Below are 17797 nucleotides of genomic sequence, written 5' to 3'. Positions count from 1 at the left end.
TAAGTGATGTTAAAGTGTATCTATATCACTTATTGGGCTATTGAAATATTTGGTAAAAAGGCAGATTTTCTTGGAGGGGGGGTGGGGGGGGTAGCTTCACCTTCCAATAGTCGTTTTATTATGGTTTTGTGCTTATGCATGTGAGAAGATTTACAATATATGTATAATAAATAAATATATATATATATATATATAATGTGGGATGAAGTAAGAATTCTATAGCACAGTGAAGATTTATTCATTCATTTGGCACATCATCATTTGGTTGATGAGTTTGCCCAGTCATGATGCTTTAGCTGGCAAATACAACTCGGCTTCCTCTTTCCTGTGCACTGTGAATGCAAAACCACTTCTTTAAACTGTCATCTGGCAAGCGGGAGTTCTAAAGCTGCAGGATATTGCTATTCCCTGAATGAAGCAAAACAGCACCACAAGTTTAGCCATGAAATAGATCAGATCAGTATGTAATGGTCTCCATGCATACTTATTGAAGTTTTGGTAAAGCTTTCCAGAGAAAGAATTGAAGAACTCATTTTATTGGATAGAAAGACCAATAAAGAGTAGGAATAGATTGATACAGATTAAAACATGTGGAGAGGGGAGTTGCTTGAAAATTTAACAGCACTCTATGGTAATGTTAGCCATGCACATAAGATTTCTTTTTTTTTTTGTATTGAACAGTTCCACAAATTTGTCAGGGATATAATTGTTGGGCCTGTGCTAATAAAACAAAACAAAAAAAAAACAGATGATCTAATTAATTTATTACATGGCTGTTGATAAAAGTATTAAATGACCCAAATAAAATTATGCTGTGTATGGGCAGTTATACATTAGAGTGGAAGTAAACTCCCCTGCCCAACTTTACCACATGTAAAGCGTTTTACAATCATTTACACATAGGTGGCTTTCAAAGTGTTACAAACTGTGCTGTTTAGGGGATGTTTGTGTCAGCGATGTCACTCGCGCATGCACGTTTTGTCCCTCATTTATGGCACACTCAGCAAGACTTCAGTCTGCTCATCTATGTGTCATGTCTCTGTCTGATAGCATAGCTCCACAGTATTACAATCCCGCAAGATCCTGGTGTTCTTGAAACACCCCATGTGACCAGCTACGTCATAGGGGGGGGGGGTGTGAACAATGACAGTCACAGTTAACACAGGGCGGATATGTATACAGTGCCTTGTGAAAGTATTCGGCCCCCTTGAACTTTTCGACCTTTTGCCACATTTCAGGCTTCAAACATAAAGATATAAAACTGTAACTTTTTGTGAAGAATCAACAAGTGGGACACAATCATGAAGTGGAACGAAATTTATTGGATATTTCAAACTTTTTTAACAAATAAAAATTTGAAAAATTGGGCGTGAAAAATTATTCAGCCCCCTTAAGTTAATGCCACCTTTTGCTGCGATTACAGCTGTAAGTCGCTTGGGGTATGTCTCTATCAGTTTTGCACATCGAGAGACTGAAATTTTTGCCCATTCCTCCTTCCAAAACAGCTCGAGCTCAGTGAGGTTGGATGGAGAGCGTTTGTGAACAGCAGTTTTCAGTTCTTTCCACAGATTCTCAATTGGATTCAGGTCTGAACTTTGACTTGGCCATTCTAACACCTGGAAATGTTTAATTGTGAACCATTCCATTGTAGATTTTGCTTTATGTTTTGGATCATTGTCTTGTTGGAAGACAAATCTCTGTCCCAGTCTCAGGTCTTTTGCAGACTCCATCAGGTTTTCTTTCAGAATGGTCCTGTATTTGGCTCCATCCATCTTCCCATCAATTTTAACCATATTCCCTGTCCCTGCTGAAGAAAAGCAGGCCCAAACCATGATGCTGCCACCACCATGTTTGACAGTGGGGATGGTGTGTTCAGGGTGATGAGCTGTGTTGCTTTTACGCCAAACAGAACGTTTTGCATTGTAGCCAAAAAGTTCGAGTTTGGTTTCATCTGACCAGAGCACCTTCTTCCACATGTTTGGTGTGTCTCCCAGGTGGCTTGTGGCAAACTTTAAACGACACTTTTTATGGATATCTTTAAGAAATGGCTTTCTTCTTGCCACTCTTCCATAAAGGCCAGATTTGTGCAGTATACGACTGATTGTTGTCCTATGGACAGAGTCTCCCACCTCAGCTGTAGATCTCTGCAGTTCATCCATAGTGATCATGGGCCTCTTGGCTGCATCTCTGATCAGTCTTCTTCTTGTATGAGCTGAAAGTTTAGCGGGATGGCCAGGTCTTCGTAGATTTGCAGTGGTCTGATACTCCTTCCATTTCAATATTATCGCTTGCACAGTGCTCCTTGGGATGTTTAAAGCTTGGGAAATCTTTTTGTATCCAAATCCAGCTTTAAACTTCTCCACAACAGTATCTCGGACCTGCCTGATGTGTGCCTTACTCTCCATGATGCTCTCTGCGCTTTAAACGGACCTCTGAGACTATCACAGTGCAGTGCCATTTATACGGAGACTTGATTACACACAGGTGGATTTTATTTATCATCATTACTCATTTAGGTCAACATTGGATCATTCAGAGATCCTCACTGAACTTCTGGAGAGAGTTTGCTGCACTGAAAGTAAAGGGGCTGAATAATTTTGCACGCCCAATTTTTCAGTTTTTTATTTGTTAACAAAGTTTGAAATATCCAATAAATTTCGTTCCACTTCATGATTGTGTCCCACTTGTTGTTGATTCTTCACAAAAAATTACAGTTTTATATCTTTATGTTTGAAGCCTGAAATGTGGCAAAAGGTCAAAAAGTTCAAGGGGGCCGAATACTTTCGCAAGGCACTGTATGTGTACTCCTTTTGGTTTGCCGGGCTTTGTCGCCAAGGTAACGATATACTAAAACGAGGCTTGGTTAATCTTTACTGAGCATGCACGAAGTTCTAGCTTTGACAGAGTAGAAAGGGCAGAAGTTTACACGAGGCTGGAATCGGAAGGCTACAGCAAACATGGCGACGGCTTCTGACTGAGGTTTACAACCATTTTAAGTATAACTAAAAAATAAACTTTTTTTTTTATTTTTATTTTGGATAGAGTGGAGAGGATTAGAATACGTGCCAGGTCTAGTACTGTAGACCCTGGGGACAACCGAGGATTGTTTTGACTATGGGACAGGAAAAAAAAGGAAATCTCTCCAATGTGACACAGATGACAGAAGAATTGTCAAGGGTTATAACCCTCCCCTACCCTATCCAAAATAAATAAAAAAACTTTTACTTTTAGTTCTACTTTAAAGGGAAACAGATTTTTTGGTAAATGTGGTATACAGCAATTTATTAACTTGGGGAATTGCATATTATAACATTTCTTAGGTGTCATTATTTTATGTGATTTTGACCAAAATAGCTGAAGCGTTGTAATTATTTAATCCTCTATCAGGTCCATCAGCACCAGGACAGAGGAGAGACTTTCCAATGTCAGCTCTGCCCTTTCACATCTTCACGTCATTTCAGCCTAAAACTCCACATGCGATGCCATCAGCACTTCCTACGGGCAGAGGCCAAAGTGAAAGAAGAACCCAATGATGTCGACATAAAAGGATCTCCTTTTAATAACTCCTTGGGAAGCCATGATGAGGGAAGTACCTCACCTGGTCAGAACTCTCTTCTTCCTGAAACTTTAAGCCAGATCAGTTCTGTCCCTGCCAGTTCACTACCTATTAAAGAGGAGCCAAAAGACAGTGACTGCCCCTCTGTGGTGCCCTTCATTGAAAGACCCAACAGCAACAGCAGCATGAAGCTGAAAGATTCTTTGGACTTTGTTACATGTCCCTCATCTCTTTTCAGCCAAGATATCTCCGTCAAGATGGCTTCTGATTTTCTGATGAAATTGTCAGGTATGTAACCCATAGTAATACACCATGAGTTTATTTATATTTTGATGTGTTTACATTATGCGAAGGTAAAGGTAATATTAAACTGCCAGTTATCTGCCAAGAAATGTCATTTTAGACCTCCTTTAAAAGCAGCCCCTAGTTATGGAAGCCTATGGATTTCAGGATGCCAGGGTAGAAGATGTGATTGCCTAAGGTGGTTCACACTAATAAGATTTCTGATGTGACTTGAGCCGCACAGAATCGCACGACACGACAATGGAAATTAAATTATTGCCCGTTCACATCACTGTGACTCGGCATGGAGTGATTTTGGAAAAGGTTCCTGTACTACTTTGGTGCGATTCCAGTTTGACTTTGACACCAAAGATTGGATGTGATTCTGATGCAATTTTGGAAGTGATTTCATTTTTAACCCTCAACTTGCTTCTTAGGCAAATCCTTGTACCCTCCCCCACTTTATTTAAGGTGTGCGACCATGCCTTAAATTCATTTGGTTATCCAGGGATGGATGAGGAGGAAAGCAACAAAATGTTCATATAAAAAAGGAAAACAATAAAATGGTAGGATAAAAATTACCCTTCCCCAAATCCTGTTAAGAGCATAATGGGCTAGTATGCATACTAGCACATTTTGAAAGACTTACCTCAAAACTAAGCCCTCCAGTGGTACGCTGTCACTACTGTCAGAGCTTCCATCTTCACCCAGTTTTCCTTCTGGGTTTGTGGGCTCCAGAGATTTGAATGACTGAGCCGCAATCGCATCACCCCTGGACATGCTCACGGGAGCCACGGCTGCGGCATACTACATATGCTGTCCTTTTAGGGCTCAGTGTGCATGTGCTGGTGATGTCACCAGCTGCAGAAATAGTGAATACCTCATAAACAGTGCACATTTTGGAGAGATCCTTTGTACCTACAGGTAAGCTTTATTATAAGGAAAGGGATGATCAGCACTCAGGATAACATCCAAAAAAATAGTATTCCTTTTTTGAAAAGACAGGTGCAACGGTGTAAAAAGAGCCTATGCGTTTCAAACGTTAGTCCTTAGTCATGGCTTTTTATCAGCCCTAGGGACTAACGTCCAAAATGCGTAGGACGTTTTTACAGCTTTGTACATGTCATTTCAATAAAGGAAAACTATTTTTTGGATGTCATCCTGCGTGCCGACTATCCCTTTCCTTACTCTGGTAGGTTGAAGGTGTGGGCAGCCTCGAGGTCTGAACACCAGGGGGAGCGGTTATGTGGGAAGGTTGTACCTGTAGGTACAAGTCACCAAGAGGTGTTTGCTCTGGGCCACCATATTTCAGAAGAGAATGTGTGTGGCAAGATTTAGGTTGGCAATACAGAAGCTGCTCTTTTATCAAATTCAACAAAATTTCTGATATCTACCCATTCTTCCTACAGTGTGCCAGGCCACTTATTTCTAATTCTGATTAAAAGTGTTTCTACCTGAGTATTTTTTTTTTATTATTTGTAAGCATGGATTGAACCAAGTTCTGAAGTATGCTTTAAAATGTCTGCATCCAATACTGTAATATTTTATAAAAAGAAATAATCCCTTTTTTAGGGCAAAACTACACACCTGTTTTCTCTTTATTATAAGCTTACCTGTGGGTACAAGTCACCAAGCTGTTTTTGCTCTGGGTCATCATATCTCAGAAGAGAATGTGGGTGGCAAGTTTTAGATTGGAAACACAGAAGCTGTTCTTTTATCAGATTCAATGAAAGTTCTGATATCTACCCATTCTTCCTACAGTGTGCCGTGCCACCTATTTCAAATTCTGATTAAACGTGTTTCCACCTGAGTAAAAATGTATTTGTAAGCATGGATTGAACCAAGTTCTGAAGTATGATTTAAAATGTCTGCATCCAATGTCGGAAGATTTTATGATAAATAATCCCTGTTTTTTTTTTTTTAAAGTAGAATTAAGGGCAAACCTTTTTTTCATTTTGGATAGTGTATGGGATGGTTAAAACCCCTGTAAGGTTTACTTTTGCCACCTGTATCCCATTGGGGCTGAAGGTGATTTCTCTTAATATTCACCCTAGATACCTTAAATGTATATTCAAAAGTTTAGTCCCTGACTTAATAGCAATAGTCTAGTCTGTTCTATGCAAATAAGGCAGAGCTCTGGAGAATGTTCTATCCTGCTAAAGAAAACACGTCCAAACCGTGATCAGTCTAAAACATTCTTAACTTTATTTGCAAAGCGGGGTAACTATTATACACAGTATTGAACAGGAAATACAGTTGGGAGGGGGAGTGGATACTCTCAGGAAGAGTCAAGTTCTCACAAAAGATGAACAATGGGTTAATACAGAATGTTCGTTAGAAATTGCAAAATACGCCTTGTCTAGACCCTATAGCTCAACTTAGAATAAAAGGAAGCAGAATGCGTTAGGTACAAAGGAAGTGGGGATGTATCTTTATCTTGAAGTGTCAGAACATATCGGGTGATTTACTTAGGTCATTGTTCATGTTTAACTAAAGACTTAAAGTAACCTTAACTGAAACAAGTCATTACAAGTCAGAGTTGTAAGAAAGAAAATGGTGTTACACAGGTCAAGCTAGAAAATGGTTGCCAGCAACTAGAAAGAGGTCCTGTCATTCCCCTTCAATCCCCTCTAAAAAATCATAATTTCATATGCATGATTTTTCTCCTCATCATTTATACGGTGTCATCAGAGGACACCAGGCCTCTCTGGAAAGGAATAGCAGGTTAGGCGACAATGTCCTTTGTTTCCTTAGTATAATCAAATAAGGACCTAAACCTGCCCACCTAAACGGTAGACTTAGCTTTCTTAGCTTTATAAAACTTTACATATTCCTGGTAATCAAAAGGGGTTTGGGTTTGTTGGATCAGAACACCTTGTCTAGCTGTTAGAACTGTGTCAACATTTTCAGCATCTCTGTTAAAGTACAAACTTACATAAGATCCCCCTCTGCTAGCTGAGTCTGGGTTCTTTGTGGTTTTAGCGATTAAACACATAATAAGCTTAAAAAATGCATATAAAAATAATAGAAAAAGTAAAATCATCACAATCATCATAGCAATGTCTTTTAACCAGGAAAACACTCCTCCAAAACCAAAACCTCCCATACCTACAAAGGGATCCCAGCTTTTAGCAATGTTACGGGCCTCTTCTTGCAACTTATTGACCTCCTTTCTGTGTTGGGCAATTATGTCATAATAATTTGGCACTTCCAAAGTGGTATTGTATATCCAAGTGCAACACTCATAGTCCTCAGTATGCTCACAGAGGCCAGTCAGGGCAGCACTCATACTTTCTATAGCTAGCTCATGTAATTCTAACTTCTTCCTAATGGCCCTTTGTTCAAGATTCAGCAACTTAATATCAACTTAATATCATCTGAATTCTTCTCCATTATCTCATCAATGATTCCAGAATAATTATTTAATTTTTTCATCATATCGATTGACCACCCAGTCCAGGAAGGGAGCCACGCCCACGCGAGGTCTCCCTTGCTGAACAGATCTCTTTTGATTCTATGTCTTAAAGGGTATCTTGGATGTGCACTTGCTTCAAGCATGTGCTCATTGTCATCATTATCCACAACTCCCATAATTGGGACCACTGAAGCTAAATAACACCACCCTGAGACATGGAGGGGGACCCAGGGGTAACATTCCCTCCCACAACATACATATATACTCTTTCCCAGTGAAAAGGGTCTCTGGGCAATGTATTCTTGTAGGCGTCTATTTTGTACTGCAGTTACAAGGTGGTCCAATATTTGTTGTATGTCTTTAGAGAAATTCTGGTAATTATCCCTTATGGTCTTATTTAAGCTAGGACTTGATATGTCAAACAGGGAACATGAGTCTCCTGGTGGGACTTGGCAGGAAGTAATATTAAGAATTTACTTTTTTGCAAATAGAAGGGTTAACACGTGTGTTATTTCCCAGGCTGAAACACCAGTCTGGGAAATGGCTTCTACCATCTACTGGGAAGGTGATATTATTATTACTTGGCACATTAGTTAAAGTAGCAGAGGTTTCATTAAGGAACTGTGTAATATTCAAAGGGACAGCAATAAGAGGGATGCGGGCTGTTTCTGAATGGAGTTTGCTACATATCCAACATTTCTCAAAACCTGACTTCCTAGCATAAGCATATTTAAATTTTGTTAGTAACATTTCACTATGAAAAGTGGGTGGATTCTCATCTACATCATGCTCAATATTTAATTCTCTCTTTGTTCTATTATGTGTCTCATGTGCAGGATATGGTCTGCATATACTTCTCATGACACCCAAATTTCCAGGGTGATAGATGCAATTAGTAACAGTCCATACAAGGGAAAACACTGAAAATGGAATCAGGATTATCAGCAGCCACAGTTTGCCTGAGTCCGGTGCAACTGGAAAAGTCATTTTCTACAGGGTCTGGGCGGTCTGCCCCTGTCAGTACCCCCTTTTCTTGACTCTCCTGTTCAAGGTCAGGGCAATTTGCCCCCGTTAGTACCTCTCTTGCTTCTGGATCCTCCTGTTCAAGGTCAGGGCGGTCTGCCCCCGTTAGTACCTTCTTGCTTGCTTCTGGATCCTCTGGCTCAGGTCCTGTCTGCACCAACTTCACTCTAGTGGCATGGATCCAAGTAGGGCTGTGTTCGGTCAAAACAGCGGTCCTGGGCAACAGCTTCACTACTACCACGTCTCCTTCTCTGAAGGGATGGGTATTTTCCTGTAAAAAGAAAAGAAAAGGTGCGAGCAACTTTTCGTTCCGTTCCACTTGATTCTTAAGTTTCAATTACTCTTTATTTGTGCTATTCATTCTTTCCATTATACCTGAACTCTGCGGATAATCTATTTTCAAGATTTTAACTAGTTCCTGGCATATTTTGATATGAAAACTGGAGCATAATTAAGCCTAATTCAAGGCAGGCACCCCCATCCAGGAATAATCTCCTGATTGAGAATGCATGCCACCGTGTGGGCATCTCCCTTTTTGTGGTCCTAAAAACTTCCACTCATCTGCTGAACACGTCCACTATTTGACTAAAAAGAACTCTTATTTCTTCCCTGCTTTGGGCCTATATGTGAAATCTATTTGTAGATGTGTGAATGGGTTTGATGGGTATTGGAGATGCTCATGTTTGGTCTGTTTGTTTCTAATACAGGTGATGCACCTAGCAACATATGCTTGCACTAAACTCTCAGTAATGCTTCATATGTTCTTTCCCACCCACTGTGTCCTATTCCATAATACTAGGCAATAAACAGTGGGGCGCTAGCTGCGAGGATACACACAAGATCTCCCCTCTTTTAGAAAAAGGCTACTCTCAACTTTTTCTAAAACATTACCTAAGTCCTTAAAACTTGTTCTGTAGTATGTGTTTGTAGCTTCAATAATGTGTGATCTTTTGGCTTGGAGCAGGAAATTAACTACAAAAACATCCTCTGCTCCCTCTATGGCTGCCTATATATCATGTTGTGGAGTAACACAACCTTTCAATACCAGAAGCCCATTTAAAACTGGGGCCTACCTAGGGCAAATGATGTGGCCATCCCTATTACCATCTCACAAGATGCTATGTGCTATGTTCGGAGTCACTTCAGGCATGCCTTAGGCCTGGACTGCGACCATCTTTGGACAAAAACTATAGGGCAAAGTTTTCCACCATACTCCTGGGTAAGTACACCTGTCATGGTCTTACAATTGTCCCTTGCATAAACACAAAACATTTTTCCATGATTTGGGAGGCCCAGTGCAGGCGCTACAACCATAGCATTTTTCAGATATATAAACGCATTCAACATTACTTGTGACATTTCTGGACCTGTGGTTTGTCTCAAAATGTTATTATAGATAGGAGTAGTCTGGATCCATAACAATTAATGATCCTGTGGGCGGGCAAGACCCACTGTGGGCTGGCAAGACCCACTAGAGCTTCAGCTCTTATGTGCCTCTCCTTTCTCCCTCTGCGAGAACAAAACCAAGGTAAACAACACTTTCCTGACACCATTGTCATAATTCCTGTGACACTTTGTGTCCACATACATGTACAATTCTTCAATAAACTCACTCGCTCTGACTGGCCTCCACAGAGTGACTACATATGTTATCCACATATTGTAGCGGGACTGAACCATGAGCAGGTGTCCATCCCCTCTTGCATGGTCTGGAGAACTATAGAGCGGACAATTAAATTGTCTACTTATCCCTAAGGCATTTCTACACCAGGTCAGTTACCTGGACTGAAAAATAAGAAACAAAGATGGCTGTGTCTCCTTGTCCAATAGGACGCTTGAAAAAAACACACTACTTAAACCAATCACTGTACAGTGGGTAGCATCGGATGGTATGGCTGTCAGTAGAGATGGCACATCAGATACCACTTGCATGCTATGATCAGATAAAGAACTAAAAAAACTTTTTGGCTTAGTGCCAATTTTCCAAAAATTTTCAATTTTTTTTTTTTTTTTTTTTCACGTGCCATTCTAACAAAAATCTGGCCAGAGGTTCCCCTCTTTTAATAGAGGATACACATAAAATATAATTTAAAAACTATAATCAGATAAAAAGTTAATCTGATTTGAAACTTTTGGCTCTGTGCCAACAGGGTCCAATGGTCACACTAATTGCGGTAACTCTTTCTGTCCAAAAATAAATTCCATAATTATAACAGGAATAAAGATATGACACTTGAACGCTTTCTTGGCAAATAGCCAATTTTCAAAATTTTGCAGGAAGGCTCCCCTTCACATAGGGGATCATTTGCAAAATATAATTTTTCATTATCTAGAATTCTATAAAAAATAACTTCAAAATATCCTGCCGACAACGGCAATTTATATTTTTTCTTTTTCTAATAAAATAGTGTTTTTATTCATTATTACTACGCTCATACAAGATGGGCACAAATGTATAAAAGGCAAAACTTCTAAAAAATTCTATAAAAATAATTGCATATGTGTAGGAATGCTGAGACCGTTCATTTGCAGAAGTGACTCCCCCCTCTTTTCCCCTCGTGTAAGGAAATGTAGTAGTTTTAAATGTATCTGACACATAAACATTTTCTGCTTGTCTGACATTACGAAGAAAACTACACCTGCCTTGGAGAATGAAACCGTGGGGTGCAGGTGTGGTCAGGGGTATTTGTAAGGTAATATTATTATTATAGGGGGGCCTATGTTGAAAATGTCCTACTCTTTGATTTGCCTCTTCTGATAAGGTCCTTGGAAATGCGCCCTGACAGGCTGCTTTTCTTTAGACAGATCAAAAGAGCCAGCCACATCGCTCTCTGTTATGGCTTTTTTGAAAACCTTACAAAGTTTTAGTAGCCCAATCAGAAACTTGCTGTTTTACAATTAACATTTACTGTGACTTTAAATTAACGGCAAATGTTTTAATTCTAAGACTGTGCTACTCAGCAATGACACTTCACTGCCCAAAAACGCCAAATTCTCACCCGTCTTCTGTCTATAGGCAATCGCTGTGGACTATATCTACGTATTTAAAGACTTTCACTTTCACTTCTAATAGCTCTACGCAGCTTTTTTCCTATTCTATTGTACTAATACGGGGCATAAATAAACCAATTCTCCCCGCTTTTTCCATGTACTTTACATTACAACTAAACATTTACTAAAAGATTTACTTGTATCCTAATATCTCTAAGGCTGGCCATACATGTCCGGACAACTCTTTATCGTACAATTTTCTGTTAGATCCACCACAAACCACATAAGAGGTCAAAATTAAACACATTCATTTGTATTCAATTAGGCAGAGGTTTGTACTACATAGCTGAAGGTAAATTTCAAGAAAACCGCACTGACAATTGTAAGAAAATTGTATCATGTATGGCCAGCATTTAGACCTAAACCTTCAGTATAATTTCACTAAAGCATAAACAAAACATGTCTCTAAGATTTACACATTCACAAAATCATTTAAATGTATCTGGGTCCTTAGACCCTCTTTATGGTTAAAAACCCCTCCTGAAAAGCCATTTGGTGTATGTATATTACACCTTATACTCCCAGGTATAGTGGCTATCAAGAAGGCTTTCCTACCATTATAGACAAACAAACAATACACATAATAAACATTCATCTTGATTTGTCTGATAACCTACGATCGGTCAGTCAATTTTTACAGTAATAATGAAACTGTCGTTATCAGTGTTATATTAACAGTCAGCAGGCGCAATTTTTACAAGTCATATATAATTATAGACACAGTTTCCATATATGTCAAACCAGCAATATAATACTCCAATACAATATGACAATATTTTCAAATGAAATAACAAAATAATCACGTGATGAACGAACTTATCTACTTACTAAATAAGCTTTTTTAGATCACACAAACAAATTCTCTTATACTCTAAATCTTACAGTTCTATGCGATAGAAAGATAGAAGCAAGAAAAGGAAAGTATTTGTTTTCTACACAGAACAGACTGACATCTATTTATTATTCACTAAAGGAACGGGGTTTTCCTAAAACCCCCTGGGCTTCCCTGAAACCCAAAGAAAAAAACTGTCTTTGTTGAAGACAGCTTCAACGCCTCCCAGAGACGTTTTATTTGCCCCTCCCAGAGGAACGGGATTCTTCTCGAGAAAAAATCCCCTGGGCTTCCCAGAAGCCCCGGATATTGTCTTTCCTTATAAATGACAAATCCTGTGTCTCCCAGAGACACTGTCTCGATACGTTCCCGGAACGTATTCAGGTTCAACAACCTAACATATAATATCTTTCCCTGAAAAATATTATTCTGGCTTCCCTGAAGCCTCTCTATATATATATTAGTATTCAAGCTTCCCTGAAGCTTCTATATATATATATATATGTAAAGATCCAGAGCGTCTCCCAGAGCTGCTCTATTATCCAACACGCTCCCTGAGCGTTTGGTGTCTATGGCTCAAAGAACGGAACCAGGGCCAAACGGCCAAGTCCCACCGGACAGGCAAACAGATAAAATAAAATATCTCCTTACCCAGACCGGTGAATCCTTGGACCCGTGATGGCCGCTCTCTCTCCGATCCCAGACGTAGCCCCCAATCTGAAGGTGATTTCTCTTAATATTCACCCTAGATACCTTAAATGTATATTCAAAAGTTTAGTCCCTGACTTAATAGCAATAGTCTAGTCTGTTCTATGCAAATAAGGCAGAGCTCTGGAGAATGTTCTATCCTGCTAAAGAAAACACGTCCAAACCGTGATCAGTCTAAAACATTCTTAACTTTATTTGCAAAGCGGGGTAACTATTATACACAGTATTGAACAGGAAATACAGTTGGGAGGGGGAGTGGATACTCTCAGGAAGAGTCAAGTTCTCACAAAAGATGAACAATGGGTTAATACAGAATGTTCGTTAGAAATTGCAAAATACGCCTTGTCTAGACCCTATAGCTCAACTTAGAATAAAAGGAAGCAGAATGTGTTGGGTACAAAGGAAGTGGGGATGTATCTTTATCTTGAAGTGTCAGAACATATCGGGTGATTTACTTAGGTCATTGTTCATGTTTAACTAAAGACTTAAAGTAACCTTAACTGAAAGAAGTCATTACAAGTCAGAGTTGTAAGAAAGAAAATGGTGTTACACAGGTCAAGCTAGAAAATGGTTGCCAGCAACTAGAAAGAGGTCCTGTCATTCCCCTTCAGGGGCTATTTCCCTTCACTTCCTGTCCGATAGCCAGGAATTAAGAGAAAATCCCTCTAAAGTGAAGGAATTTCTGGTTGTCACAGGGTCATCAGAGCTAGTGTCCCCGTTGGATAATGGTAATCAGGACTAGTAAAGAGGGTGAATCTCCCTAACAGGGGACAGACAGCAATAAAGAGCTGACAGGTGTTCTAATCCCTCTATACTCCATCTATCCAAAAAAAAAAGCTTTTTGCCTTTTAGTTGCATCATTCCAATGATCTCGAGCACTTATTGGGATGTTAAAATATTTGGTTAAAAAAAAAGCGGATTTTCTGAAAGATGAGCTTTGATCATGCTAATTATTGCAGGTCTCTGTATTTTATTTCCTCTCTTTTTGCTATCCTCGATTCTTCCATGATAATGATGTGCTTCTCAACAGAGAATTTATCCATATCCTTTGGTACCAGATCCACGCCTTTATTGCATGTCCTTTTAGCCAATTCGGCTCCAGAGCAATTTGTTTTTATTTTTCGTGTACATGTAAAAATCTTTTTTGGCAATAAAATTACTTAAACCCCCAGAAAATTATATATTTTCTGAAAGCAGAGGCCCTGTAGAACAAAAAGGTGATGCTATTGATATTTGTGCAACTATTTATTAAACACAAACTTTCAGGAAAAATATAATAAAATAAATTTGAGTGCAAACACACAATACAATACCCATTTTTGGTTAAAATATAAAACAAATGGATGCATTAAATAAAAAGATAGCAAACATTCCAGGTCCTAAAATTGTCTACGCCTGCGATATCGCCAAAAACTATGGTAATCAAAAATCTCCATAGGTGACACTTTAAAAGCCTTTACAGCTCATCAGTTTAATTAAATAAAAATAAAATATTGCCATCACCACAGGAGCTCTTTTGCTAGAATCATTGTTCTCACTCTGATGGTCGTAGAGATAAGTTACACATGTGGTACGACCGCGGTTTACATGCGGGCACGCACACTGGGCTTCCATTTGCGCTTGCACAGGTGTACGAGGAAACGGGGGTGATGACAATATTTTATTTTTATTCAATTAACCAGTTCTGGACCGGAAGGATTTGCCCCCTTAATGACCAGGCCATTTTTTGCAATTTGGCACTGCGTTATTTTAGCGGAAAAGTGCACGGTCATGCGACGCTGTATCGAAATAAAATTGGTGTCCTTTTTTTCCAACAAATAGAGCTTTCTTTTGGTGGTATTTAATCACCTCTGCGATTTTTTTATTTTTTGCGCTATAAACAAAAAAAAAGAGCGACAATCCTGAAAAAAACCCCCAATATTTTCACATTCTGCTATTTAACATCCCCCCACCCCCTAAATTTTTTTTTTTTTTTTTTTTTTTATAATTATAGGCAAATTTGTATTCTGCTACATATTTTGGGTAAAAAATCGCAATAAGCGTATTTTGATTGGCTTGCGCAAACATTATCGCGTCTACTAACTAGGGGAAAGATTTGTCATTTTTATTTATATAATTTTACTAGTAATGGCGGCGATCTGCAATTTTTAGCGGGACTGCGACATTTCTGCGGACAAATTGGACCCCTAACTGACCTTTTTGACACTTTTAGGGGGACCAGTGACATTACTACAGTAATCAGTGCTAAAAATATGCACTGTTACTGTAATAAGGACATTGGCAGGGAAGGGGTTAGCCTAGTGGGTGATCAAGGGGTTAAATGTAAGCCTAGGGGAGTGTTTACTAACTGTGGGGGGTTGGGCTTTTGAAATGACCATAGAGATCTGTAATCCTATATAGAAAGATCACAGGCGCTCTATGATCATTTCAGAGAGAAGAACGGTCAGCTGTGTTTACAATAGCTGCCCGCCTTTCTCTCTCAGCAGGGGGAGCGATCGCCGGCCCCGTGCATTGGCATCCCTGCTGCTTAGTGGGGGCAGGAGAGCCCCGCTGGCAGTGCACGCTCGCCCCCTAGCACCACACGCGTGACCAATGTAGTACTACAGCAGTTCGTGCAGCTGAGCCAGCCTGCTGCAGTAATACTGCGACGGGCGGTCGGAAAGTGGTTAATTTTAATTTTTAAAACATTTTTTCTTTTTCTTACTTGATTACTATCACAAAAGGGTTAATAAACCCCTATGTGATAGCATTGGGCAGGTGACAGGTACTCTTTATGGAGACATTAGGGGTTCAATAGACCCTAATGTCTCCCCTGCCCTTCCATCTAACCACAGATTGGCTTGGTTAGATGTGTCCTCTGGCTGTACTGCCCAGGAAATTGTACATCTGAAACTGGAAGTGACTTCCAGTTTCATTGTTTGCATGGGCGATCGAGGCTTGGGTTTGCCTCCAACTCACAGCGTTCTTCCTCCCTCCTTAGTCGGCAGTTGTGTTCCTGGGCTCCGGTAAGAGCAGGAAAGCCCGGGAGGCACCGCTCTGCCAGCTGTGTGAAAATGATCAGCAGCTATGGAGCTGCCGCATCACTTTTTACTTTGAAGTTGGAAGCTGGCTAAACAAAACCTGTACAAGCTGATGGCTGCTACTGCAGCCATCAGTTTGGGATTAAAGGTTCACTCTGTGGGCATACCTGTACGTCCAAAGGGCTGAACTGGTTAAACGTACAACCTACAGTTGTGAGTTATTTTGTAAAGAGTATATAGGCCCAAAAATAAAAATGTAATATATTGGAGCTTACAAATTCCTAGATGTCGTGGCTATGGAGGAGCAACCGAGACACCTTTGGACAGCAGAACTGTCTGGAGAGGGTAGTTTTAGACTTACTAGCAGATTTAAACGGAGGGGTGGAGTTAAACCCTCCTATCATTTTACAGCCAAGGAAGCTGCCATCTTAGCCCCGGTTTGATTAGCAATTGTTATGTTGCTGGATATGTGATCAACTATGAAACCAGTGATTTGATGGCTTGACAGTTCAGTTGAGAGCTAACATAAGCACACTAGTAACTAACAATTATCGTTCAAGCCATGTCTTGAATGTAACGGTTTTGGGAAACCGTTACATTGGTAGATTTTTTTTTTTGTTAAATATCTTTTTATTCCAAAAAAAAGAACATAGTATTACAACGATAGACAGTCATGTAAACAATAAAAATAACAGTTTCTGAGAGTACAAGGTGACACAATTATGAGTCAGAACACCAGGATCGCACAAGGTGACACAATTATGAGTCAGAACACCAGGATCGCACAAGGTGACACAATTATGAGTCAGAACACCAGGATCGCACAATCTATCTCTAGAGGTATGGATGTGACTTGTTTACTCGCCTTGAACCGAGTCAGGTAAGACATCAGTAAAATGGTGTCAAGCAGTGATGGAATCCAAGATGTAAATGAGAATAAAACAGTCAAGCAATAGTCATAGTATAGGTATAGTGGAAATCGAAAAGGAGAGATTAAAGGAAGAGGTGAGATGAGTAGGAGACAGAGAGAAACGAGGGGATAAGCATAGAAGAGAGAGGGAAGGAGAGAATGGGGGGAGGAGGGGAGGACATTGGTAGATTAAAGCCCTGTACACAGGATCCGAAAATCGGACAAAAAATTCCGCTTTCGAAGAAATCGTTTGATAATCAGATCGTTGGTACAGAGCTTTCGAGAGCCAATCACTACAGTTTATCCGATGTTATCCGATCAGACAAGCCTGAAAAGTCTTCTCATATGATACCGGATCGTACGATTTTCATTTAATTGGTACAGTTGTCATTCAAAGATACAATATAAATACATTACAACACATGACATAATTTCTGATTTTTTATTCTGTCGTACGAGAATTTTCTGAACTTTAGTAAACTCTTCATGTTCAATATGTGACTAGCATGCAAAAAAAAAAAAAAAACGGACGGCCTGGCGTCCGATTTTCAGATCGTGTGTATGGGGCTTTAGTTCCTCTTAAATATATTTATATATGGAGAGGGGGGTTGGGACTTTAAATGAGGTTACGACTATACCTTGTACCTCCATCCCTATTATTCGAAGACAAATAAGAAAGGGTTGGGACTTTGAGTGAGGCATAAAACTGAGTCTGATTGTAAAGCAAAGACATAGAAATGTTCATAGATTTTATTGAGTACAACAAATGACATTGTTAAAAAATATATAAATACAAGGTAACATGCATGGATGATATCAGTCTGACCAAGACTTAAAAGGGTGTACAGTATCACAGTGGTCTAAATACTGGAAAAAATGAGAAAATAATTGAGACAGACATATGTATATAGTATAGGGAAAATTGTCCATGAGGATTGCATCCTGTAATGCTCTACGCGTTTCGTGTTTCTACACTCATCAGGAGCAGAAGCAATCATTG

The 17797-nt window shown here is 39.6% G+C and overlaps 1 protein-coding gene across 3 annotated transcripts in view; it reads left to right on the top strand.

Annotated features, from left to right (window-relative positions):
• The window catches only part of ZNF827 (zinc finger protein 827), a 418517-nt gene that overhangs the window by 164652 nt on the left and 236068 nt on the right, over nt 1–17797 (top strand). For all 3 annotated transcript variants that reach the window (XM_082258929.1, XM_082258930.1, XM_082258931.1), the window contains exon 4: nt 3388–3844. In XM_082258929.1, the coding sequence (XP_082115055.1) occupies nt 3388–3844 (457 nt within the window). The remainder of the gene's footprint in view (nt 1–3387; nt 3845–17797) is intronic.

This window comes from Pelophylax lessonae (genome assembly GCF_965119305.1).
Source record: "Pelophylax lessonae genome assembly, chromosome: 1".
Lineage (NCBI taxonomy): Eukaryota > Metazoa > Chordata > Amphibia > Anura > Ranidae > Pelophylax > Pelophylax lessonae.
Note: the sequence above shows the minus strand (reverse complement) of the source record. Positions and strands in the feature narration are given on the sequence as shown.